The sequence below is a fragment of the Lygodium microphyllum genome, chromosome 9 (genome assembly GCF_053477565.2).
Source record: "Lygodium microphyllum isolate KBCC chromosome 9, Lygodium_microphyllum_v1.1.10, whole genome shotgun sequence".
NCBI lineage: Eukaryota > Viridiplantae > Streptophyta > Polypodiopsida > Schizaeales > Lygodiaceae > Lygodium > Lygodium microphyllum.
This window is the reverse complement of record NC_141143.1, coordinates 8,356,530-8,384,000: the sequence shown is the minus strand read 5'-3', so window position 1 is coordinate 8,384,000 and position 27,471 is coordinate 8,356,530. Positions and strand designations below refer to the sequence as shown.

Sequence of the window (27,471 nt, the reverse complement as noted above, 5' to 3'; positions counted from 1 at the left end):
TTAGACACGAAAACTTTCACACCTTCCATATATTTGACTAATGTATCAGCTATGGAGAATACTGTTTCCTGCCTCAGAAAGTATAAATCTGCTTCTGCTACCAGCAAATATTTGATTCAGTAAACAGCTTGTAGCTTTTCAACCCATAGGTTTGAGGATTCACATAGAGCAGATCACTTTCCTTTTTGGATACACCATCTACAATCAACATTCTTTAGGCATTGTTTAGGTCTCCCTTGTTTTAGGAAAATCACAACTCATCTGAAGTATAATCAAGTTCAGATTGTTCATTTATCTCCTGGAAACATGCTGCATCCCATGGATAGGGGAACTTCAGCACAGCTGCTGCATGTGGAGAGTCCCAAGTCTTGTAAACAAACCTACAAAGAGCGATCAAGCATGCATCAATAAAACCATAAAATAAAGACATTAAAGATTGTGGCCATTGAAGATTGACTAATCAGATTGTAAACCTTTTCATTGAGGAAACTAAGCCTTCATTAGTCTGAACCAGCACCCCTCATCCATGTCTACCCAACCCTTGAAATCCTCTTTCCCTTCCAAAAAAATCCCCCCCACACACACTGCACTTTCCTGGTCTTCCCACTCTCACTCCACACATGCACCCCCACTTTTCTCATCTCCCCCACTCTCCCTCCACCCATCCACCTCTGCCTTTCTCCTCTCCCTCCACACATGCACCCCCACTTTTCTCATCTTCCCCACTCTCCCTCTACCCATCCACCTCTGCCTTTCTCCTCTCCCTCACTCTCCTTCCACCCACACCCCCTCCACAAACCCACCCCCACTCCTTATCCCCCCCCCCCCCACTTTTCACCTAGCACCTACATGCCCCCTCCTTTCACACACATTCCTCTCCCCACACTCCTTGTTTGGTCATTTATGACTAGAATGAGCATGCCTTTCTTTGTGTACTCAAAACCCTGGTTTGCAAGTGCTCATGGCATGATGCCTTTGTTTAGAGCAAAGTGGCATGTACAGCTAGAGATACCCACCTGCAAGTAATTATCATAGATCTCAAACTTGGTGAGGTAATGGCACGATACACACACAACAAATTGCATCCACAAAAAATGAATGCATGCAAAAGAAACACAAAACAATTGCAACCACAAAAATGCATGCATGCAAAAGAAGGTAAGTGCCTGCGTGTTTAACATCTGTACTTTCTGACAATATGTGGGCTTAAAAGAGTGTGTTGATAGCAACTCAAATTGTGCCACAATAGACACCATTCAAACCTCAAAAAGATGAGGGAAGTTAAAGAACAAAATTTATTGCAATCGATGACAGGATGAGGAACTTACACTTTGATTGGAGGCCGTGATATTATCACAACAACCTGCAAGTCTTCTTGTGCATCTGTGTTCCTTAACTACATGTCATCATAAACAAACAACTTTAGTACTAAAGTTTCATCATCCATAACATAGTCGTTGGCAATAGGTCCTTATTTACCTGATGGACATAATTGACAGGGATAGTAAATGTGGTGTTCGAGGAGATGATGTGTTCTTTTGGTTGCCCTGGAAATTTTGTTTTAGTTTCAGTTTCCAGAAAAATAGATCCTTTCCCTTTCAACACTAGAAAAACTTCTTCGCAGGAGTGCCTATGAATCGGAGTTCCAGATCCTGGAGCAAACGTTTGAAGCCAAACTTCAACCTGCACAAAATTAGCACCATCAGATCCAGAATATCAATAAGAGTGACACTCCAAGGCATTCTTCCAAACTTTTGCAAGCAAGCCTGGATTTCAAAACCTTGGCATGCAATGGAAGTCAAAAAATCATGAGGAATAGCTCAAGTGTGGGGATAAGCACGATAGATCTACCACACGACCTATGATGTAACATCCAGATGGTGAAGCAATACAAGTAGCTGTAGCAACACCACGTGGTCAAAACTGCATAGGACAAGAGCATCCATACAAAGAAGAGCTAGTGAGAAAGGCTTTAGTGAAGATGTGCGGCAGAGGTAGATGCTGTCTGCATGAGGCAATCCAAAGGAATACAAGGCTGAAGGTTTTTTCGATAAAGAAGCATGCAAAGCAAATTTGGCATATGCTTGAATCATACAAGAGGCAGGTGGCCAGTCTTCGAAAACACAAGTTGCATTTGAAACAGGAGGTTTTCATTTGGCATTGTCTAATCACAAGTTTACCCTACAAGAAGTCAATCCATGATGTTCTACTCACAAGTTTTCTAAAAGACCTTGTATTTCATCTTAGTGAACATTTGGTGGCTCACTGGGTACCTCCCACCATTCCATTACTGAGTTGCGTGTCTTTGTTATCATTCTCGTGTGCTAGCTTTACATTTTCGTGTGTATAAACTGTGTTCTTGTGATGTGAACGTGTGTGTGTGTGTGTGCGCGCGCGCGCGCACATTCATGCACATGCACATCCATCTCTCTAGGCTCATCTGCTTGTATCTATCTGCTTGTCCAACAACACAGCTCATCCGTCTCTTTCTACTCATTTGCAACAACACACTAGTTTTCTTCAACACAGATAGACAGTCCGCAATGCAAAGAGTCAGTCCATCCGACACAATTCGCCTTCTCTCTCTCGTAGCTGATGGACAGGTCATCTACACACTAAGCTTGTAAAGCATTGTCTATTCAGTCTGTCTAGTCTATCAAACTTGATCACCTGTAGCTTTGCTCTATTGGATCCCTTTCTTCTCTCTTCGGAACCGTCTATGTCAAGCCACAGCAAAACCTAGGATCCTTGTTTGTTCCCAGATCATCTCAACAATACAGCTATTTGTTCTCTCAGCAAAGTGCCCATCTGCTTTCTCAGTCCTAATCACTAAAGCCTGCTCTCCAACAGTACAACAATCAATGACCCTCCTTTCGACCCAGTCCACCCCCTTAAGCAGTACAACAGCTCACCTTCAACAATCCAAGCAATCTCCTCTCTCTCTCTCTCTCAAATAGTGCAGCAATTGTTACACTTATCGTGTTCCTTCGTAGTTCTAGTGTGAATGCTCCCTTATCCATGGGCACTTTTTACCTTCTAGCTAGAGAAGGGCTTTTTCCCCAACCGAACATCCCTCAATGGTTGTGCTACTTAGTATCTATCTTAGGGATTGCTGCCCACAAAACATCTGACAGCCGGCGCACTATCCATCTGCCATGCTGCTATAAAACTCTGACTAGTGACCTAATCTTCCCCGTCTTGCGACAGCCGTTAGAAGCAGTCCATGCAACACGAGCGCCAACAGTCACGTTGCTTCCCTGAGAGCCTGTATTGTATGCCAACAGCCTACGTCACTCAAATTCAGCCTGACAGTGAATATTACAAAACTATTCATACACCCGGCCTTAATCAGCATTAACCCCATAAATAAAATCATATTCATGTGCAGCCATCTTAACAGGCACAAAATTTGGGGATCTTTGCAGCAAACTTCAATTTGCACTCAATTTCATAAAAAAATTGGAGCTTTTGTCCAAAATCCCCAAATTTCACAAACATTTTGGGGTTCTATGCTCTATATACAAAAATCACGAAATTTTACATCAAAGATTTCAGCCTTTTCACATTCAAGCCCAAATTTCAACAAATCGACTTGGGGCTTTTGTGAAATTTATCCAATCCATTGACATTGAGACCAATTACACCTTCTACACCAACATTCGGTCGTGCACAATAGCCAAGGATACTTCGGATAAGCTTGCTTTGTTGTATCAGGTGTGCAATGAGGCTCGTGTAGCCTATTTGTGCAAACGGTTTGAGATGGAGCACATGATAGAGGGTGATTGAGTGAATGTCTACATTACACATATCAAGGACATAACAAAGCAACTTGCAAATATTGATGAAATAATTCACGATGCCTCTCTTATTTTCATAGTCTTGGCTAGCCTACCTGATACTTATCAGAGTTTCGCTACTACATTTCGCTACTTGCAAAAGGAGATGTCGATGCATATATATTTGATACGCTAGTGTTTGTTATTGCAAAAAAAGCAATCACTCATAAATCGCTCTAACATAAGTAGAGAAAATCAAGCATTTGCAACTAGCCATAGAAACAAAGGTAAGTCATGGTAGCCTTCAAACTCAAAGGGTAAAGGCAAATCATCTTCTTTCATGAACTCTTCACGCACAAAGGATGAGGGTGCTAAGAAAAAGAGATGCAATTACTACAAGAAAAAGGAGCATGTTATTGAGAAATGCAAAAAAAGAATTGCAAGTGAAAAAAAAATGCAATCGGGCATGACTGTTGCTAAAAATTTGGCACGTGTGAAGGATACAGCATCACATTTAGGAAGTTTGGACATGTCTTATGCTTTTTTCCGTGCATTGTTCATATGATCCTTCTTCACATACACATGCCTTATCAGTGGGGCTAAAAACAGTAGTACATGGTATTTTGATAGTGATGCCTCCTAGCACATAGCATCCTTTCGTGACTTATTTGTAGCATATACAAATGTACAAAATGAGAGATCAATTGTATATGCAAATAATGCTTTGTATGCAATCCAAGGCATTGGAGAGATTCCTATCATTGGGGTAGATGGAAAAACTATCATGCTTAAAAAGGTCTTGTATGTGCTTGGCATAAAGAAAACTTGCTTTCAGTTTCAGCTATTCATATGTTGGTTTTGTGGTTAAATTCCATATGAATCGATACAATGTCTATGACTATAGTGAAGGGAACACTGTCATTATCATTGGCACATTGTACAACGGCCTCTATTAGCTTGATCTATATAAGAGAAAAGCGATGCACTACAAGTTGATGTCACCATTATGGATGACACTAAGTTATGGCATACTCAATTTGGTATTCATATATATGCTTTAAGGTATAAATCAAAAGTGTTTGCATGCTTTCAAGCCTTCTTGGCCTTGGTTGAATATGGCAGTGGATGCAAGTTTATTACACGGTATACAAATAGAGAGGGGAACACATGTCATAAGAGTTTAACTTCTTATTGGCTAAAAGGGCATTGTACAGCCTTACACACCTCAACAATCTAATACATGGCCAAATATTCAATTTGGAATCTCTCAATTGACACACTTTATACACAACCCTAGTACTACACATTGGCAAGCAATTAAATGTATCTTTCGCCATCTTAAAGACACTCAAACAATGATGATTGGCACTTCTCTTTGCTTGCATGCATTCACGATCAGTGATCATTGAGTTGGTTGTTTTGACGCATGGGTAACCACTAGTGAAAATTGTTTCATGCTTTGTGATTTATGTGTTTCTTGGTTGAGCAAAGAGCAGTCTACAATGGCCACATCTCACTATGAGACTGAATATAGGGCAATATTTACAGCTACATTAGAATGTGTATGGCTCACATGCCTTTTGGCCAATCTTAGGGTGGGATAGCAATCATCCACTCCTATCCATACTGATAGTCAAAGTGCCATGGAAATTGCAAGGAAATATTTTATGCTCGCACTAAGCACATTGAGGTGCATTATCATTATGTCAGAGAGAGGCTCCATACAAGGGAGATTGACTCGATTTATATCCCTACACAGAATAACTTGGTAGATGTGTTTAAAAAGCTCTCTCTAGAGAGAAGTTTAAAGCCTTTCATAAGACTCTAGGCTTGATACCATTTGGGGATTAATCTACCTATTTCTTGTATACGTTCATATCATTCACTCGAGGGGGGTTTGTTATACTTACCATGTTCCTCCATAGTTCTGGCGTGAATGCTCTCTTATCCACACGCATTTTTTAACTTCTAGCTAGAGAATGGTTTTTTCCCCATATGAATACCTGCCTATGGGTGTGGTACTTAAGAATTGTACTTACTTTCATTATCATTCTCACATAGTGGATGTGACCTTCCTTGAAGTTCCAGCACTCTCTTCTTTCTTGCTATTTACTTGTTCACTATGAGTGTATCTAAGTGTGTGTGTGCTATTGAATCCTAACCTAACAGCAATTTGTCTTCACAATCTACAATCACCCTCGTTCTCAAGCCCCCTATCCCCCCCCCCCCTCTCCAAGCCCCCTTTTCTCTCCCTTTCAAATATCACCCAGATAGCCCAATCGCTTTCCTCACCATCCCCAAAGTCCATACATATAGCCAGTCCTTATCATTCACAGAGTCAGCAACTAGTTTCCTCGAACCCTTTGTCTAACTCCCAAATAAGAGCTTGTGCATAAGCACGTGTCTTCAAAGAGTTTCAATATTTACGTCACCTCCCCATACAAGGGCAGCACCTAGTGGAGAGAGTTAGACTTGAATTCTCCTCCTAACAGCAAGATATGCCCAAAGACTTTCTCAACCATGCTGGCCACACCACCAAAGCCAACTTGAGAGCCAAGCTCATGGGAAGACCATGGAGCCACCCAAAACCACACGCCCCATCTCTCCTCCACAGCCAACTAATCCATGTAGCCTGACTTCTCTCTCCCCCCCTCCCCCCCCCGCCCCAAGAGGGCAGAAACAAGTGGTTCACAGCAGCAATACAAGGGCTGTTCATCCATAATTTTCAGCAGCAATTGCAGGTGTTTTTTCAATCAGATTGGCAGGATCATCTCCCAAGACCCCCAGCACAAAGGGAGAGAACGATAGAGAATACAATGGGGTGTGGGGTCAGTCTAAACACACAGTGGAATTGAACGCACAGAGCTGCCTAAACACACCACATGAAATTTGCAAAATGCAAGACAGTAAGCTGGAAATCATTCAAAAGCAAATGAAGACATGTATGAATGAAATCATGGGCAACTTACAAAAGGCCATGCACACTGATATGGCACAAATGCTCCTGAAATGTAAGGACAGTTCTTGCACAATTTGTGTCATGGAAAGAGGATATAGAAAAGGGCATGCATGAGAGGAATGAGGTTATTATTGATCTGAGAGAAGAACCCATGGAGTGCAAAAGGCAGTTGGAAACACGGAGGAAAGACATGTATGACAGCCACATACAAAGAGGGGTTGAAAGAGGATATAGAAAAGGGCATGCATGAGAGGAATGAGGTTATTATTGAGCTGAGAGAAGAACCCATGGAGTGTATAAAGGCAGTTGGAAACACTAAGGAAAGACATGCATGACAGCCACATACTAGCAGAACTCCAAGAGGGGTTGAAAGAATGTAAAAAGCATACATTGTTTCATATGTATGAGAGGGGGTGATTACCCCAAAAGTACAAGATGAAATAAATGAGATTTGCATACACATGGAAAAAGAAATTAACTCACGGGCTACAATGACCAATGGAAGCACAAGTGAAGGAAACCACACAATGGATTGATGTGGTCAAAAAGCAAAAAACAGCACCCATCCACAAAGTGGAGGTCATAAATGCCACTCTTGAGGAGGCAAACCATAGAGTGCACACAACACCCAAAGATACTAAAGTGGAAAACTATATGCTAAGAACCAGAGAATGCTTGATGTAGGGTCATCTAAGAGGCTGCCACGATATAGGGTGCCACTCGAGCATGTACACCAAAGTGTTAATAGCCTCGACCCAAAGGCACTCAACAACCTCTGCTACGAACAACAAAGAGCGTACCATGTTCATGATTGTCCAGTTCCTACACTCTCCAACGCCATTTTGAAAAAGAAAGTTAGTAGAGGTGAGCTAGTGAGAGATGCCATGCTCCAATAAAAACTCGATGAACACGTAAGAGATACCACAATTGTCACTCCTCACACAACCCACACGACGACCGGTCTGGTTATGAGCCAGCAACACCCATGCAAAAAAGTAGGTGAATGCATCAATTTCATGCTTTAAGAAGCACACCCACCTGTTGGATGTAAGCCCACACAAATCAACATGGATCGATCTCAAGGGTGTCTCACCTCTATATGTGGACTGCTGAGGGAATGGAGTACGATGTTGTTTCTGTGAAAGTGCGCAATGGAAGGACAAGAACATAGAGAAAAAGGTAGAGAGGAACAGTAGTAAGAAGAAGAAGGAAGATGAATGCTGAATACAACGTGTGGATTGATTAGTCCCTGCATGCAACCCGAGGCATCAGTGAGGGTACCAAATCAGGTTGAGAATGATGATGGCAGAGGAGTATGCCGGAGACGGAGGAGTGAATCAGCAACGTGTAGAAGATGAATGAATCTGCCCCAGCCAGCCACCTATAAATAGCTGAATAATGCCGAAACTGGCCAGTCTGCGGTCTACAAGGCCAAAAATGGGCCAACCTGCCATAAATACTGCTGACCGCAGTAAATGCAGTCTGACTACACATGCTGCCTGCAAAAATGATGGCATGGCAGTAGGATGCAGACGTGGTAGTCGCAATATGGCTGAGGGCAGCAAAATGATTGGAAGACACATAGAAAAAGCACACTAGGCTATCAGAGCTCCCATGTCTCCGTCAAACTCTGACAAGAGCTCACAACGAGGAGATGACAAACAAACAATCCTAAAGTAGGCAGTATTAGCAGCTTATGCAAGATTGTGGGATTACTCAATTCTTTGAGACACCTCTTTGCCCACGCAAATCAGCCAGGATTCATGCCAAATGGGATCTTTCACTCTGTGTAAACTTTGCCCTTATGTCACAAATTCTCCAAAACCATGAGCCTACTACAATCCATGAGGCTCTTGCATAGGACGTTTGGCGCAATGCTATGCACATTGAGCTTCATTCTATCAAGCGGAACCAGACTTGGGAGCTGGTTCCCCATCCAAAGAAGCGGAAAGTGATTAGTGTAAAATGGTAGTGTAAAATGGGTCTATAAGACCAAGTATCTTGCAGAGGGGACCTTGGACAAGCATAAAGCTCGGCTCATTGCCGCAGGTTTGGATTATTTTGAGACCTTTGCACCTACAACTCGGATGTACACTATTTGAGCTATCTTGGAGGAGATTGGTTCTCCCCAATCAAGACCCACTCAATTGCATATGGACAACCAAAGTGCCCTAGCTTTGGCTAAGAACCCGGTGTTCATGCCCAGACGAAACAATCGAGGTTTAGTACCCTTATGTTCAAGAGCAGATCGTGAATTCTGAGTTATCTATGGTTTATAGTCCCATAGAGGACAATGAAGCGGATCTCTTCATAAAGCCTTTACCCACAGCTTCCATGCTTCATCACATGAGATCGCGGAGCTTGTTTGCTCTAACTATTGTTTAATGACCCGTGTTATGCAAGATCGAGAACCCACCTCCATAAAGGAGGCTTTATAGTCCACACCATGGAAAAAAGCTATGGAAGCCAAGTTGGAGGCTATTGAGAGGAATGGCACTTGGTACCTCGTGCCTCGCCCCTCTCATAAGAAGGTGATTGGCGTCAAATGGGTCTTCAAGACCAAGTACCTTAGAGATGGTTCTTTGGACAAGCACAAGGCTCGTCTTGTTGCTAAAGGTTTTGCACAGCGCCCAGGATTGACTGTCATGATACTTTTGTCCCCACTGCTCATATGGCGACTATTCGAGCTGTTCTTGCCTTGGCTGGCCATAGGAGATGGCCTGTCTACCAGTTGGATGTGAAGTCGGTCTTCCTCAATGGTGATTTGAAGGAGGCGATCTATGTACAGCAGCCTCCTGGCTTTGGATCTTCAGATGGGAAAGTCTACAGGTTAAAGAAGGCCTTGTATGGCCTCGTGCATGGAACGATAAGATTGACTCTTTCCTTCAGTCAAAGTTGGGATATCGACGTTCCAAGGCTGGTCCGCAGCTTTATGTACACACTTCCGAGGCTGGTTATGTGCTTTTTGTGTTGTATGTTGATGATTTGATTGTCACAGGTGATCATGCACAGAAGGTCAAAGAGACGAAGGCAGCTTTACATCAGGCGTTCGAGATGACGGACTTGGGTCTACTCCACTTCTTCTTGGGCCATGAGATTTATTAGTCTCAGAGGAGGATTTTCATCTCTCAGCAGAGATATGTACAAGAGCTCTTGGTTTCTTTTGCGATGGAGGATTGTCAGACCATTTTGTCAGAGTGCAGCGGTGCGAAAGCGTAGGACTAAGAGAGAGAGAACACAGAGAGAAGAGAGAGAAAGAGACAGTGGAAGATGAAGATCTGCTATATCTGCTATATAAAGTGTGATGTATACAAAGATATGCAGATATGTACACGGGCGCAGTGCGCTGGACTACGTGTCTCCACCTCGACGATGCAACCTGCTGTTCACCTCGAAGTCCGCTGCAGTCTGCACGGTCTCCTGTCTGAAATCTGCGAACAGAGACGGAATCTGCGCGAGCCACCAGCCTGTAATCTGCGAGCAAAAGAATGTGGGCAGAAGACTGAAAACTCAGCTATAAATAGCCAAAAACCTGGGGGCCAGAATATGCAGGTCGGCTGCATTAAATGCAGCCGACTGACAGGAACAGGTCGGACTGCCACGTGGCAGTCCGACTGCAGTCCGGCCGACTGGCTGCCGGCCTAACGGCTCTGATCGCTAACACCCCCTCTCAGAGCTTGGGCGGGGCAGAAGCCTGAGGGATCTGGCATGTCTCCGAAGTAGAGCCTGGGGAAGTGCCTTCGTAAACAAATCTGCAAGATTGTCCTCCGTCTTGTAGTACTCCACGGTGATGGTCTCATCCAGAAGCTTCTCTCTGATAAAATAGTACTAGATCTCTATGTGCTTCGTCCGGGCATGGAAAACAGGATTCCGTGCCAAGGCAATGCAACTCTCATTGTCGCACTGCAGCAAAGTAGGACGAGTCTGGGGGCAGCCAAGCTCCTCCAACAATCTCCGAAGCTACACAGCCTCACATGTGGTGGAAGACGCGGCCCGATACTCCGCCTCAGTAGACGAAAGGGCTACCGTGGGCTGCTTCTTGCTACTCCATGAGATAACACCTGCACCCAAGGTAAAACAGTAACCTGTAGTAGACCGCCTGTGGTCCACATCACCGGCCCAATCCGAGTCGCTCCAACCTGCAAGAACAAGATCTGAACCACCTGTGCTTGCTGGATAAAGTATCCCTAAATCAGATGTCCCCCTCAAATACCGAAGTATCCTCTGAGCAGCCTGCCAATGCACCGTCTGAGGTTCACTCATAAACCCTGCCAAGAGCTCCTGTACATATCTCTGCTAAGAGATGAAGATCCCCCTCTGAGACTGATCAATCTCATGGCCCAAAAAGAAATGGAGTAGACCCATGTCCGTCATCTCAAACGTCCGATATAAAGCTGCCTTCGTCTCTTGGACCTGCTGTGCATGATCACCTGTGACAATCAAATCATCAACATATAACACAAAAAGCACACAACCAGCCTCGGAAGTGTGTACATAAAGCTGCGGATCGGCCTTAGAACGCCAATATCCCAACTGTGACTGAAGGAACAAATCAATCTTCTCGTTCCATGCACGTGGAGCCTGCTTGAGGCCATACAAGGCCTTCTTCAACCTGTAGACTTTCCCATCTGACGACCCAAAGCCAGAAGGCTGCTCTATGTAGATCTCCTCCTTCAGATCACCATTGAGGAAGACCGACTTCACATCCAACTGGTGGACAGGCCATCTCCTATGGCCAGCCAAGGCAAGAACAGCTCGAATAGTCGCCATACGAGCAGTGGAGGCAAAAGTATCATGACAATCAATCCCTGGGCGCTGTGCAAAACCTTTAGCAACAAGGCGAGCCTTGTGCTTGTCCAAAGAACCATTGCTAAGGTACTTGGTCTTGAAGACCCATTTGACGCCAATCACCTTCTTATTCAGGGGCCGTGGCACGAGTGACCAAGTGCCATTCCTCTCAATAGCCTCCAACTCGACTTCCATAGCTTTCTTCCATGGTGCGGACTGTAAAGCCTCCTTCATGGAGGTGGGCTCCCGATCCTGCATAACACGGGTCATCAAACAATAGTTAGAGCAAACAAGCTCCGTAGAATGTGCCTGGTGCCACCGCGACCGCCGCAGACCATCCTGCGGTCCCCAAACCTCCGGGACCCCCTCGATCCCTGAATCACAGAGTGTGTCACGAGCCCAACGAGGAGGAGGGCAGACCTCTCCTTGCGGACCTCTCCTCGTCTCTCTCCATCAACTGAAGACTCGGGGATATCCACCGGTGGTAACTCCTCGGGGGTGACTGGTGGAACAGTAGACTCTGTGTCAGAAACAGAATTAGAATCAAAAGGCGCGGGCTCCAAAGGAACTGTAGCGGGAGCCCAACTCTCCCCTGGATCTCCAAGAACGGGATGCTCCTCACCCGCTGTTATAGCCGGAACCTCCACAAACCGCACATCTCAACTGGTGTACACATCCCGCTTGACGGGATCATACAAACGATAGCCTTGGGACTGGGAGCTGTAGCCAACAAATACCTGTCTTCGGGAAGCTCCTTCAAATTTATCACGATGAGCCTTGGGAATGTGAACATAGGCATCACACCCAAAGACCCTAAAATAAGAAACATCGGGCTTAGTCCCAAAGTAAGCCTCAAAAGGTGTCATCCCATCAATGGCCGAAGTGGGGGATCGGTTAAGGATGTGGACTGCAGTAGCCACAGCCTCGGCCCACAGGAACCAACTCTTCCCACCGAAGAGTGGACTCCCGCCCCGATGCAATAAGGGCGGAGTAGAAAGTACCGAATCATGGCGGCAACTGGAACAAGAGTGTAATCGCCATGTCTTCGGAGGAAATCGGCTTCCCCGCATTCTCAACCTGCATCTGAAGCTGTCTAAGCTTGTTGATGTGCTCCTGCAACGAAGAAGACTTGTTCACGGACAAGATCCGCATCTGTACCTCCAAAGAAACCCGCTTCATAAGGGTCATCCGGTTATACATCTGATCAAGCTCCAACCATATCTCTCAAGCCACCGTCAAGTGCTCGATGTGAGCGATCACGGCTGTAGTACAAGACAGAAAAAGAAAGGAATAAATCCTGGCATTCAGTTTGTCCCAGTGAGACTATGCCTTGGCCAACTCCGCACGAGCATCGGAAGAGAGTTTGGACTCATCTCTCACCGAGGGCCGGTCGATCTCCACCTGTACAAGCTCCGCCAAATCGTAGGACTCAAGGATGGCCAACATCATCACGCGCCAGATGCGGTAGTTGTCGCCATCGAGCTTCCGATCTACGGAAGAGCCGGTAAGACAGGCACCTTCCGATCCATAATCATCTAGAACTCCAAGTCAATCTCTGTAGATATCTTCACCTGTAATGCCTTCACAAACGCAAAAGCAGCCCACTCTGACTGTGAAAACGCAGCCTACTAGGGCTCTTCCGCGTCCCAAAACTTCTTCACCCGCCGGAGGTGATGAAAAAGCAAAACTTGCACTTGAAAGCTGAAAACTCAAACTTCCACCTCGTCAAACAACAGTAAACAGCAGCAAATCCACCACCTGGACTCCTTTCCCGCGCGCCCACGCTCGCTTCAGCCTTGTTCCGAGGCGCAGCCCTCCTGCCTGCCCTCAAATGCTGAAAACGCAACCTTGTGTCGCGATAGAAACCCCTCTTCAGGTTGGTTCTGCACTCAGTCAGCCCTTCAACACTGCTCTGATACCATGTCAGAGTGCAACGGTGCGGAAGCGTAGGACTGAGAGAGAGAGAACACAGAGAGAAGAGAGAGAAAGAGACAGTGGATTTACGAAAAAAAAGAAAGAGACAGTGGAAGATGAAGATCTGCTGTATAAAGTGTGCTATATACAAAGATATGCAGATATGTACACGGGCGCAGTGCGCTGTGCATTGTCCAAGATCTATAGATAAATTTGTATTTTCAAATTTGCATTTACTGTTTGCTGCTGTAATTAAGTTGTAATCAGGGACTTACCACCTATCCATGGAAGGAAGGCTGGTTTCATGGTTCCTTGTGACTCGAATGAATTGAAGGCATGGAAAGAATGGAATGCAAAAGACAAGAAGGTGATGTATTGGCTATCTACAGTCATTGATAATACTATGCTAGAATATATTAGGAATGTAAAAACTTCCCATGCAGCTTGGACAATTTTTTAGAACATGTTTTCAATAAATACAAAGGCACGAGAGATTCAACTTAAGCAAGAGTTAAATACATTAAAGAAAGGGAAAATGTCTGTCAATGAGTGTGTTTTGAAAGTGAGAAGCATTTTAAATGCTTTAGTGGTGATTAATGCAATGTATGATGATGATGATTTAGTTTCATCTACTTTGGGTGGCCTTGATAATGAGAAGGCTTGAAAATCATTTGTCACTTCTGTATATGTATGAAAGCCACTTCCAGATTTTGATGAGTTCGTCTCTCTCATGATTACTGAAGAGATCAATATGCAAGGTGGACTCATTTGAAAGAAATGGTGAACAAGTCCAAGCATTTTACTCAAGTTCAAGAAGGGGACATGGCAGATCCTCTTCGAGAGGCCGTAGTATGGGACGTACTCATGATAATTAGCAAAACAAGTTAAATTAGTAATTTGGTGAAATGTAGGCTTCAAGATGCCATGGAAACTTTGAGGCAGGGGAAGCTCTAGAACAAAAGGTGGATAGCAAAACAGAGGTTTTGGAAATTGTGCCATTGTTTGCCATTATTGTGGCAAAATACAGATGTATTACATGTGCCATCAATCACAAAGAATTTAGTATTTGTAGGCCAAATGGTAGAGCAAGGATTGTAGATTCAACTTACTGCAAAAGATTATTTTGTAGAAGACTTTAATGATAATTGTAGGTTGTAGCGCGGTCAGGAGATCGTTGGACACTCGTCCTTCCCCTAACCTAGATTGTCTGGGCCAATGGCTGCAGCTGATCTGCGGCTCTGTCGTGTCAAGGCTTGGTCTTAGCGACACTACTTGTGGCGCAGTTGCTTCTGGCGATTTAGGTTGAGGTGGTGATATTGGAGTGCTTATGCTAGAGAGATCATCGATCTCATCCTCTATGATGGGCTCAGCATCTTTGAGATGCTCTTGAGCCTCCTTCACCCATTCCTTTACCTTTTTTATGGCCTCTAACTGTCGCTTCGGATGCAGGTATTCCCCTACCTTAGCACTTCCCTTTTTGGCCGTCTTAGGTACAATAAATGTTGCTATATATGCTAAAGGAAAAAAAAAAGGTTGCGGACATTGACATATGGCATAAACGTATTGGATATACAAATATACAAAGATTAAAATTAATGTAGTCCAAATGATTGGTTATAGGGTTGCCTACTTTTAGGAGTTCCAAAATTTCATAAAGTATGTGAAGCATACCAATTTGGTAAGCAGGCAAAACAACCCTTTTCTCATGACAGATATATCAGCAAAAATATACTTGATGTTGTGCATATAAATGTTTGACAGCCTACACAGAATGTATCTCTAGGTGGCAACAAATACTTTGTCACATTTATTGATGATTATTCAAGGAAGCTATTGGTATATTTCATCAAGAAAAAGAATGATATATTTGAGTACTTTAAATCTTTCAAGGCGATTGTTGAAACAAAAACAAGCTTGAAAGTTAAGTGCTTGAGATTATATGGAGAAGGAGAGTACCTCTCTAATGAGTTTAGTAGCTTCTTGAGGTCTTAGAGAATAAAGAAACAGTTTACTTACAAATATATCCCACAGTAAAATGGGATTGTAGAAAAAAATTCATATTCCAGAAGTTGCACGAGCATTGATGGCTGAAAAAAATATGCCAAAATATTTTTAGTATGAAGCTATTCATACTGATGTCTATATTATGAGCTGAACTCTTACAACTATAGTTCAAGGGATGACCCCCAAAGAATGCTTTACAAGCAAAAAGCCCGATATGTCACACTTGAAAGTGTTTGGTTGTATTGCATACATTCATGTGCCAGATGAGCTACGAAAGAAACTTGATCCAAAGACTGAAAAATGTATTTTTATTAGATACTCTTTAGAGCAGAAGGATATCGTTCTTATAACCCTGTCACAGGTGGATTCAGAGTGAGTAAGGAGGTTATTTTTTATGAGATGAGTACTTGGTATGCATCTACTAATAATGTATTAGATTATGATAATCATCCTGATAGCTATGTGCAAAAAGAAAACGAAAGAATCATGAAGCCTTAGTGAACCAAAAACATCATCTGATACTACGCCTACAATTAGTTCTTGGTCTAGAAAACTAAGCAATAGCCCCACATATTTAGGTGGATCTACAAGTGTTGCAGGTAAAGATAAAAAAAAGAAGAAAGTGTTGGATCGTAATGATGCATCTACTAGTCATTTGGGATTTGATGGAGATTCTAATGGTTTAGAGAGTTTGAGCACTCAATGCTACAGTTTTTTACAACCTTGAACACCAAGAAATAGCCCCACCAACCAAAGTAAAGACATACCCACTAGTAGATTTTCTAGTGTCAAGATCTCCTGCCATGTCCGAATCACAGAATCCGTGAAGAAAGACCAAAATCCTTCACCAAACAACCAAGCCAAATAGTTTCCTTAGAAGCTTCTATGGCTAAAATATACTCTAAGCCTCTGTAGCACTCAATGCTACAATTTTTTACAACCTTGAACACCAAGAAATAGCCCCACCAACCAAAGTAAAGACATACCCACTAGTAGATTTTCTAGTGTCAAGATCTCCTGCCATGTCCAAATCACAGAATCCCTGCTACTCTAGTGTACCCTTTCCATACCATATACACTTTTCCTGTGTATTATCTTTTAAGTATCTAAAGATACATTTTACTACTTCCCAGTGTCGCTTGCCAGGGTTAGACATGAATCTACTAACAACTCCCATTGCATGAGCAATGTCAGGGCAAGTTACAACCATGGCATACATCAAAGAACCACAAGCTGATGCATAAGGTATGTCCTTCATAGCACTAGCAGCTGCATCATCCTTTGGGCAATTAGCTTTGCTAAGCTTTGTATGTGGCGGTAAAGGCACACCAAGAGACTTAGCATCAGCCATATTAACTCTTATCAAGTACTTTGCTGATGAGAGAAACAACAAGTGCTACCCTCTATCTCTGTTAATCCACATGCCCAAAATGTGTTCAGCTGCCCCCAAATCTTTTATTGAGAAGGCTGAACTCAGCTGCCTTTTAAGAGCATTTAAAGCTTCTTACAATCAGCATGTCATCCATGTATAAGACCAGCACAATAAGGCTTCCATTATCAGCATTTTTAGTGTATAAGTAGTGATCTACATGACTACACTTAAATCCATCACTAAGCATTAAAGTATCAAACCTTTTATACCACCATCTAGGGGCTTGTTTCAGCCCATATAAGCTATGTTTCAGCTTACAAACTAAATGCTCTTTTCTTGGAATAGCAAAATCTGATTTAACTCTAAATCCAAGGACGCAATGAGAGCAAACAAGACACGGAGCGTAGCCATCTTCACCATTGGTGAAAAAGCCTCCTAGAAGTCTATGCCTTCCTACTATGTATAGCCCTCAACAACCAAACGAGCCTTGTACTTAGGCTTCCCATCAATACATTTCACCTTGTAAACCCATTTGTTAGGGATAGCTTTCCTATCCTTGGGCAAAGGTACAAGCTCCCATGTGTTATTCGCATACAAAGACTTCATCTATTCCTACATAGCAAGCTCCCACTTTCTCCTGTTTTCACATGATTGTGCCTCTCTAAATGTCAAAGGCTCACCTTCATCAATCAATAAAATGCAATCCAAAGACAGCTGAAACCTTTGTGGCTGCCTTCTAACACGTGTAAATCTTCTTACCCAATACTAAAGAAAAATGACTTTTTTTAAACTTAATCCCAAAATTACCCAATGATCTGTATTGTTAGGCAATGGACCTACATCCTCAAATATGTGCACACCATCAACTGGTGGCTGATTTTCAGCATTTTCTTGCTACTGCAACTTGTTTTCAGCTTGTTCTTCTTGCTGTCCAATTCCATCCTGTGCATCTATTTGCTATCCATTATCTTCGAGCTGTAGCACAATAGGTTGCTGCTCGCTTTCAGCATCAAAAGGAACAGAATCTTCAACTAATGGTTGCTAAATGGCTAGCTGTTCAACCTTTTTCTAAAGGTCAACATATGTAGCATTTTTCAGCAACTTTGCCTCGTTAAATACTACATCTCAGCTGCATACTATCTTCCTATCCTAAGGAAGCCAAACTCTATAACCCATGAAGATGCCCTTAATGCATTTCATGTCTAGTTTAGTCCTCTAATTTACAAGAACATGCACAAAGGCATCACAACCAAAGACATGCAAATGGTCATATGAAGCAAGTTTGCCAAACCAAACCTCTTCAAGAATGCCATTTTCCAATGCATGATTGGGAGAGCAATTGCATACATAAACTGCAGTTTTAAGAGCCTCTCCCCAGAACTGCTGCGGGAGATTAGTTGTGGACAGCATGCATCTGACTCTCTCACAAAGTGTGTGATTATATCTTGCAACCACCCCATTGGATGCAGGATTGTAAGGGGCTGTCAACTCCCTCTTAATGCCATGCATCTCACAAAACTTTTTAAACTCATTAGAAACATACTCGCCCACATTATCCATTCTTAAAGAATTTAACTTAAGCCCTTTTTGTGTAGCAACAAAGGCACGAAACCTTTTAAAAGCATCCAACGCTTCCTTTTTGCTCTTTAACACATACACCCATGACTTTCTACTAAAATCATCAATAAAAGTGACAAAGTACCGTGTACCCCCATGTGAATTAACAAGCATAGTGCACACATCAGAGTGTAGTAAGTCAAGAGTATTGGACATTTTAACAACACCACAATAATAAGAAGACTTCACATGTTTTCCATATATGCAATCATTACAAAAATCAACACCAGAGCCTTTTACATCAAATCACTCTACAGAGGAGAGAACCTGAAGGCCTTTCTCGCTTATATGGCCAAGTCTTTTATGCCAAAGTTCCATTTGTGAATAAACTTCAGCCACAGCCAAAAACTTGCCAAGTAATGCTTTACAATGCAAACAATACAAAGTCCCCTTTTTGTTGCCTTTAACAATCAACATAGAGCCCTTGTGGACCTTCCAAGATCCACCACCAAAGGTAGTAAAATATCATCTTACATCTGTTACCAGTCATGTTTGTCATGCCTTGTCATCTCCTGCCTGTGAGCCTCAGTCTGAGTCAGACGAGGACTTTAGGAGCTCTGACTTGTCTATCACTTGTTTTGACGGAGGAGGTAGCTCATTCTAGAGCACTCAGATGTGCATTTCCCGGGGCAGTTTCTGCATTCATCAGCTTGCCTCACCTGCCGGACATTGTCCACCCTTTCCGGGATTTTTCTGAGCATTCCTGGCATTTTTACCAGCATTAAATGCTGGTCAGATCAGCATTAAATGCTGGTCGGACATATTTATGGCCTCAAATTTCAGGTTGGCCAGTTTGTGGGTTTTTTGGCTATTTATAGCCATTTCCCACTTGGCAGTCAGTTGTATTATCATCTTCCCTCCTTCTTTGGCAAGTGCACACTCCGACTCCGTCATCTTCCTCCGTCTTCGGTGCTGCCATCATCATCAGCCTAATCTGGTGCCCTCACTGACGCTTCGGGCTGCGTGCAGGGGCTGATCAGTCCCCAGTTTTGTATTCAGCATTCATTACAGTCAGTGCAGATTTTCTTCCTTCATTTTCTGCTGTCTCTCTCTCCTCCTCTGTGTTCGTGTTCTTCCGTTGCGCACTCTCACAACATCATGCTACCCAACTGACAATAGACTTTTCTTTAAGCCAGGTACATACCTAACATCCTATAAAATCAGCCCTTGGCCATTTTCAAGGGCCAAGTGAATGGTACCTACACCCTCTATTTCACATGCATAATTGTTGCCCAAATAAACCTTGCCTAGGCAACCTGGAGTGTATTTATAAAATGACTCCAAAGAGGGAGTAATATAAAAAGAGGCATCGCTATCCACTATCCATGATTAGGACAGTCCATCTTGAGCTAAAAGCAAGGCATCAATCACCTCCTTTTTGGTAATGTGCATATCACCTACTGCTGCCATAACATCTACAACATTACATGAGGCTACAACAGGTATCTCTCCAATGTCACAGAGCTCTTCAATGACCACACTAGATACAACATTTGCCTTTGCAACTTCTTTTGAGGGAGAGCTGCCATCATCTTTCTTGTCGTCCTTCTTTTTCTTTCCTTCTTGTTTCTTTCTTTCTTGCTCTTTCTTACAGCACCAACAATCGAGCTTTTTATGCCCTTTACGCCCACATTAATAGCAAGTAACATCCTATTGTTTGCCCTTGCTTTTACTCCTGCCTTTTTTTTTAATTTCTTGCATTACCTCTCTTTTCTGACCTGTCTCTAAGATGATAGATTAAACCGTTGCTTTCTCCACTAGACTTTCTTCTAATCTCGTCATTGAGAATACAGCCCCTAACACCATCAAAGGCTAAAGCAGGGTTGTTGCTTAGTGAAACAACCAAAGACTCCCAGCTATCAAGCAAAGTCATCAACAAGAAAATAGCCTTCAATTTATCATTGAAGGGCTGCAGGGCTGCAATCCAAAGTCTTGCAATTGACTCAAAATCCCTGTGAAAGCACTCAAATGCTCCAATACTAGCTTAGACTCATCCAACTCCATGTTCACAAGCTTGCCCATGAAATGAACTCGATTTACTAGAGTAGTATTTTCATAAGTGTCCATCAACTTTTTCCATATGGCATAAACCATATCAAGATGCTTAATGTCTGTAAGTACATCATCAGATTTAATATATGCAATGGCCTTCTTGTTGAGTCTAACCCAATCCTCATCTCTCATAGCTGCAAGCTTGATTTCCAAGAGAGAATCGTCACAGTCCTTGAGAAACAAAATGCCTTGCATCTTATTCTTCCAGAAGCCAAAGCCAGTGCCATGAAACCTCTTGATTTCAAGCAAGAATTTAGTATCACTACTGCTAGAAGCATTAGTGGCCATTGTTCAACAAAGTGCCAAGTACCAATGTTGTATTTTATGACAATGAATATTAGGCTAAATATTCAGCTAATTTCAGCCCAAATTTTCAATAGATAAGAGCAAGATTTAATCCAAGATCATGTACAGCAGTAGAAGGAATAACTTTCAACAATATAACTGAGATTTCAGCATATAATCCATGCATACACCACTGCAAGGTGACTCCCCCTTCAGCAATATCACCAAAAATACATTTGCAACAATCCCAAATCTGCAAGTGATCCCTAAGACTGCTGCACCATGAATATTCAGCAATATATCAGCTCAATGGGAGTTGTCAAACATGTGTAATTCATACGTATGTGCTCAAAAGCACTTTTGATACACAGAAACACCAGAATTCTCTGCAATTTCTTCAAAAATCTCACAAGCGGGAGATAATAAGCTCAAATTTCACTACTTACAGCGTCAAGATTGCTTCAACAAGGTCCCCAATGTACATTTCACACATCAATTTTGCCAAAATTCACAAATTTCAGCAAAAGCCCCAAAATTTTCACTGATCAATCTACCCCAATTGCATTAATATGTGTTCCCGAGAGCATAAAACAAGCACATTTAACAAAATGTTGCAGAATTTTACAAAAGCTCCAAATTTCTCTGGTCCAAATGTGCACCAATGTCAGTAAATTTGGCTCAGCTGAGCAAAATTTCACTAATGCATGAAAAACCCCAAATTTTTCAAGGCCAATGTGTACAATTTCTGCAATTCCCAGGTCCAACGCAACTATTATGCATGACCAGCATCAAATATGGGAAAACTCCCAATTTTCCAAGCATAAAAATGCACAAATCTGGGAGTTGTGCGTATGTGTGTAAATCCCCGTCAATGAAGAGGAATAGACTGCAGGAATTAAACTTAAAAAATTTTGACGAAAAGAGCTGTCGAATTGGTGCCCATTGACCTACCTGTTGTGTCACATTGTCGCTCACCTATGGCGTGTGACCTATCCTATCGCCTGCCATTGCAACTACTCACGCCGTCGCCGCCTACTAGTCTTGGTCAAAACAACTGTTGCCAACTGGCTTGCCGTGCCACGCCAATCAGGCTGACTGCCTGTTAGTCTCCATCTGGTCACGAGTTGCCGATGGGCTATCAGCTAGTCAGTCAAACACCTGCTCACACTCGACTGGTTACAAGGTAAGCTGCCTTACTCCTCCTTTGTGCGCACACACAAAACTAACTCTCATTGTCCTCGAGAAGTGCGCACACACTTTCCACAGCTCTGACGCCAATTTGTTGGGATGAGTATGCAATGAAGTGCGAGACAGAAATGGAGCAGGAGCAGTGCTGAGAGTGAGAGTGAGAGAATCCCAATATGAGTGTACCAATTAAGTGACAATACACAAAGAATAAAATGTATTATATGTTAGGGTACAAATAAGGGTGTTTTCACACCCGTAAGTTTAAACACACGGAGATTAAGGTACTTTACACCCAACAGAAACAAGCTGATTATCTAGCACTACTTCACAAATATTTAACATTTTTCTTAAAGACCTTTGATGCCAGTGAGATAGGCATCCATATTACCTCCTCCTAGGTGAATATTTTCCAATTGCTTATGCAGCAAGCAACAGTTTGCTGCCCTCAGGATTTGTTCTCAAAGGACGGCTCTCTCCCTCAGCCCACTCCCATGATTATCCATGGTTGTTGACTCTGCTCCTTGAGCTGCCTCAATTATATCTCTACTCTTCATCATTCATTCATTTACAATTGATGCATTCTTCAATCTCTTCTTCTTCTTCTATATTATTGTCTAAGTTCATTGTGTGTAAGCTATGTTCATAAACTCCGCGATGTTTCCTTAGCAAAATCAAGCGCATCTTACACAAGTGTTGCTCTCTATTCATGTTCTCTATCTTAATGTCTTGTCTCTACCTGACTCTTACTACTCATCTTTAGCATATATTCAAACTACTCGTCTTCAGCATCTGGGTAAAATCAAGTGAAAAAAGTGGTTGACTCTCACCTTCCCTTGTCTTCATCTCAATGTGAGAGTGCACAACAAAAGAAAAACATGAATACGAAGAGAAGAGAGAGACAGCAAGAGAGGAGAATGAAGCAATAATCTGCATTGAATCTGAATGTAAGGCTGAATACAAAGGCAGACCCTGCACGCAGCCCAAGGCATCAATGGGGGCACTGGATCAATCTGATGACAATGGCTGCACTAGAGGCTGAGGAATGCCAAAGGCAGAGTGTGCTGAGCCTCTAGACAAGAAAGAGATGATCTCCAAGTGTGGAGGGCTGGCCATATACAGCTGACCCCAGCCAAATCTGGCTGACCTGATCGGCCCAAAACTGGCCAACCTGACCAGGTCGGATCAGCTGCAGCAGTCAGCAGCATTAAATGCTCTTCAACCAGCCTGTGCAAATCCCAAGGCAAGTGCCCGCAAACTGGCAATGAAAATATGCTGCCCAGCCACTGAAAAAGAAATGCATGTGGCCAAATACCAGTGTGAACTGACTCTAGACACGCTGAAAAAGAGATGCACACACCTAGACTAAGTGGAAACAGTCAGAGCTCCTCTATCTCCATAAGACTCTAGTGAAGCTCACAACCAAGGGATGACAGATTGACAAAACAACACGCTAAGACTCAAAACCTTTGTGAGCATATCACTCTAACCTGAGCCATCTTAACACTGTCCATGTACATAATTCTGGAGTTTGCAATCTATCCACAGTTTTGAGGTCATCAAGCTCCAACCAATGAATTTTCAAACTTTGCTACAACCAATTTTTGAGTCTCTACAAAGTAAATCATTGAATTTTTTGCATCTCCACTAGACTTCGCTTCATACTTCAATTATCCACAAAGGATCCTTTGTTTATCATTCAAGGAATGAAGACATTATTATTTTCCTTGCATATCTTCCCAAAGTTGAGTCCTTCACGTGCATTAATTTTCATTGAATCAGTGTTACAAAATAAACCCTAAAATGATTATTTGATGATAAATTTCGAAGACTCATGGCCTCCAAAAGCAACAACTAACAATTTCTCTACACATATTTGTAAGTGATGATATGCAAAAACATTGTGCACCAAGAGGCTGTTGAGAGACCCCTAGAACCCTAGAATAGCTCACCAATGCCATGCTCAAGATGCACAAAGGGTGTTTCTCTTATCTAAAGCTGCAGAGTGGAAATCACAAACTTTTGGTGTCTTGCAAAAGCAATTCGATTTGCTAGACAGACAAAATTTTGAAGTTGTTTGATAAAGCAGCCACATACATTGATTCCACATTGAATACAAAAGATATATCATAATATCAACCATGCAAAGGAGCTTATTATACCAATTGTTTAATGTTCTTCAATGTATACAAACATGGTCCATAAACAGAAGTCCCCCTCTTTACTAAGATGACAAACTTGGTTCAATCTTCCTTGAATGTTCATGCTTAGCATCCAAGGCAAACAATATTCTGAATTTCACATGTAGAATGCTGTCCTCATCGAAACAATAAGAATATCCAACTACAAGGCTCCTCAAATGCGTGCTCCTAAGACTGAGAGAAGAAACCAGAAACGTGTTGAGCACCAAAACTCACTGTAACATGCTTTCCTTAACTTATGTTCAACAGTTGGGCTTTTCATAAAACCATTGCCAACGTGTGGAAAGTAGCATCCAAGCCGGCAAAGGAGTCAACTATAAGTTCCTCAATTAAATTGCATGCGAAGACACCAAGACAAAAAAAATTCTACAACCCACAACTTCCCTCTACTGTTTAACTTTCATATCATCTCCTTATGTAACTTCAATATCAAATAGATAAACATTATAACTTGTTGACATTAAATTAGCATATACTAATAATTTGAGTTGTACCTCCTTCATTCCATGATGTGTTGCTCCAGCAATTGTTATGTGTGAAAAACCAGGTCTTCCATAGTTGTCTTCATGCATATCACTAACACGTCTTATAATTGGGAGGTCTACAAGCACAAGATGTTCACGATTGCAATCATCTTTCAACTCAACCTATAGAGTATGCAAAATATTATGAGAAGGCAAGAGCACTAGAAGAGCCATTCATGCTCCATGCATGATATCAAGGAATGGGAGGGGTAGCAGTGTTGACATTTTTCAATGTATATGCTTGATCAGCAACCCTACTTGCTGAACTCAGTCTTCTGAAGGGAAGATGCCTATAAACCTCGGAATACACTGTATAATACTGGAATACTGCACACTGTATAATACTGGAATACTGCACATTCAGAAGGACAAAGGAAAATGCTGAAATCGAAATGCAAGAACATGCACCTGAGTTCGGACACTCGGGCGACGATCCAGAAGCAACAATCCTGCAGGTGTGGAAGAAGGTTACAAGTATCCAAACGTGTATTTTCGCCATGGCTCCTGAAACACTCGCTTCACCTCATTCACAAAAGTCGCTAGATTTGCATGCAAGATGGGATATGTTGCATTTTTATCTCGATTATGTTTACTCGTCTGGGATCTGCTTAAGTGCGGCCTGCAGGAGTGAAAAAATCTCGGTGAATGGAGAAGGCAGCGGGTCGATCTTGGTGAATGGAAAAGGCGGAGAAGGTGGAGGTCACAGCACGTTGCCAAAGAGTCCGGGGGCTCGCCGATTTGGCGTTTTAACACAATTATTTTTCTTTCCATAATCGAGTGGCTGCCTGGCGCCAGGTGGTGTGGTAAGCAGCCATCTATTTCACACCAAACTGGCTGGCCTTGCGCGGTTTGCTTTCGAAGTCTGGGGGCATGGCCACTTCCCTTTGTTCACAAATGAATAAATATTAAAAATAGTGTGTTTCACGCACATTGCACACAATGTTTCGTGCTCGTTCTACAAAATTCCATGGCTATGAAAAAAATCTATATTGAGATAAATCACAGAAGTATGTCATAAACTATATATATTTACAGTGTACAATAGACAGCATGTGTTTGTGCACATGTAACATACCATTACATTGCGACTTGTTGATAGCACTCACACACACACACACACACACTCTCTCTCTCTCTCTCTCTCTCCATCCACACATTATCACAGTATTATTACACCTCCATCTATCTTTGTTAACACATCTAATCTTGTATGTCACAGAATTACTGTTAGTTTTCAATGAAGCGTTAACTTCATGGGAGGAACACAGTTATATATTTGTGAATCTATACTATTAGTTAAGTAGAGGTGGGGGGCGGGTGCCACATGGCAGCCCCCATCTCCCCCACAAAAAAAAAGAGAATGCAGGGGCGGGTGCCACGCGTCCAGCACCCACCCCCCGCAAAAATCGCTCCCGCCCCGGTGCTTCGCACCGGGGCGAGTCTAGGCGCGGAGCGCCTAGTTGTATTTCAAGGAAAGACCACACTGCCAAGCAAGCTTGACCAAAAAGTAGAGAAAAAGGGACAATATAATGCCAACCAAACCTAGCAGAAAATTAGAGAAAAAGGAACTCTACGTCTTTGCATCAAACCTATATTCTCTCAAAAAAACTTTCTTTTTCTCAAGCATTTCTAAGACCAAAGGTGCTTCAACAACATTATGCATCGAGGCTCTTGTAAGAATGTCTAGAATGTTCACAATTGGCACCCCTAGTCTTAAAAAGGTTTCTTTTACCCACAAAGACACACTTAACTATACTTAACGATAGAAAGTACCACAAAGAGGAATGGAATGTCTAAAACAATAGCAATATTACCCACTGAAATTTGAAGAAGGAACACAAATCTCTATGTTGCATGATGACTTGATTGGATGCAAGTGCAATTAATACACCCTAACCAGACACACAACAAATCAAAGAACTTGTGATGTTGAAAGGAGAAGGGGATCCATGAAGAATGTGTTTTTTAGATGAAGAATGTGCTTAAGGGGCCCCGAACACAAAAACAATGGACGTATCTCCCATACTACACCTCCATAAATGCATGTGTTGAAGGGTTCAAATATGGAAATGTAGGAAGTTGCTCAACAACACGAGCTAGGGTTCTACACATAATGGCATCTAATATAAGGGGTGTGAACTGCTCCTACAAGTGCAAATTGGGCAGTTGAAGCAAGATAATATCCAAAGGTTGGAGTGGACATCAAATTCAACATGAGAGGCACATGAAACATGACGTACAACAAAGTCTCAGAATATTTCAAGTAAACATCAAAGAGCAAACATTGTACGCTTCAAAATCTAATGCGAATGTATATTATTTCCATTAAAGGTTCACCTAATGCATTGTCAAGGAAACAAAAAAGGAAAAGGTTAGTGAAGTAGTAAACAAGAGGCTATTGCAACCACACGTGTGCAATGTCTTCAATGAGAGCACAATGGAGTGCAAGCAAATGTTGTGGCAAACAAACTTAAAATGATGCACTTCAAAGATAAAATGTGTTGAAATACGATTTGTCAAAATAATGAGCACCTTAGTCAATTTTCTTAAAGGAAGTCTCCTTGACCCACAAGCACATTGCAGCGCAAGCTTTGTTAGGAACCAAAAATGAAAAGATAATGTATATAACATTCATGAAAGATTCATTAAATGCACTATCAAGGGAACAAAAAAGACCAAGGCTAGTGCGCCAAATCTTAATGATCCTCCTGTATGCGCACGTGCAATGCTCTAAACGAGAGCACAAATGTGAGTAGACAATATCAAAGCGATGAACTTATAATTGTGCAATCCC

General features: G+C 42.5%; 1 protein-coding gene across 2 annotated transcripts; it reads right to left on the bottom strand.

Annotated features, from left to right (window-relative positions):
* On the bottom strand, positions 1-25,535 carry LOC148030796 (auxin-binding protein T85-like). 2 transcript variants are annotated; one of them, XM_087684322.1, is made up of 5 exons: positions 25,086-25,534; positions 24,648-24,754; positions 1,480-1,683; positions 1,329-1,396; positions 1-380 (listed from the first exon to the last, which is right to left on the bottom strand). In XM_087684322.1, the coding sequence occupies exons 1-5, from the start codon at positions 25,174-25,176 to the stop codon at positions 251-253; spliced, it is 600 nt and encodes a 199-aa protein (XP_087540448.1). In that variant the 5' UTR covers positions 25,177-25,534; the 3' UTR covers positions 1-250. The 2 variants fall into 2 exon arrangements, with proteins under 2 accessions (XP_087540448.1, XP_087540449.1); XM_087684323.1 differs by lacking the exon at positions 1-380 and adding an exon at positions 855-1,016 and having other exon boundaries at positions 25,086-25,535.
* Positions 25,536-27,471: the final 1,936 nt, after the last annotated feature.

Excerpts from the sequence above, each read along its gene's own strand:
- LOC148030796 (XM_087684322.1), bottom strand. The coding sequence starts at position 25,176 with ATGGCGAAAATACACGTTTGGATACTTGTAACCTTCTTCCACACCTGC. Across the intron at positions 1,397-1,479 it reads CTGTCAATTATGTCCATCAG|TTAAGGAACACAGATGCACA; the intron begins GTAAATAAGGAC and ends GATGACATGTAG. Across the intron at positions 381-1,328 it reads TCACGGCCTCCAATCAAAGT|GTTTGTTTACAAGACTTGGG; the intron begins GTAAGTTCCTCA and ends CGCTCTTTGTAG.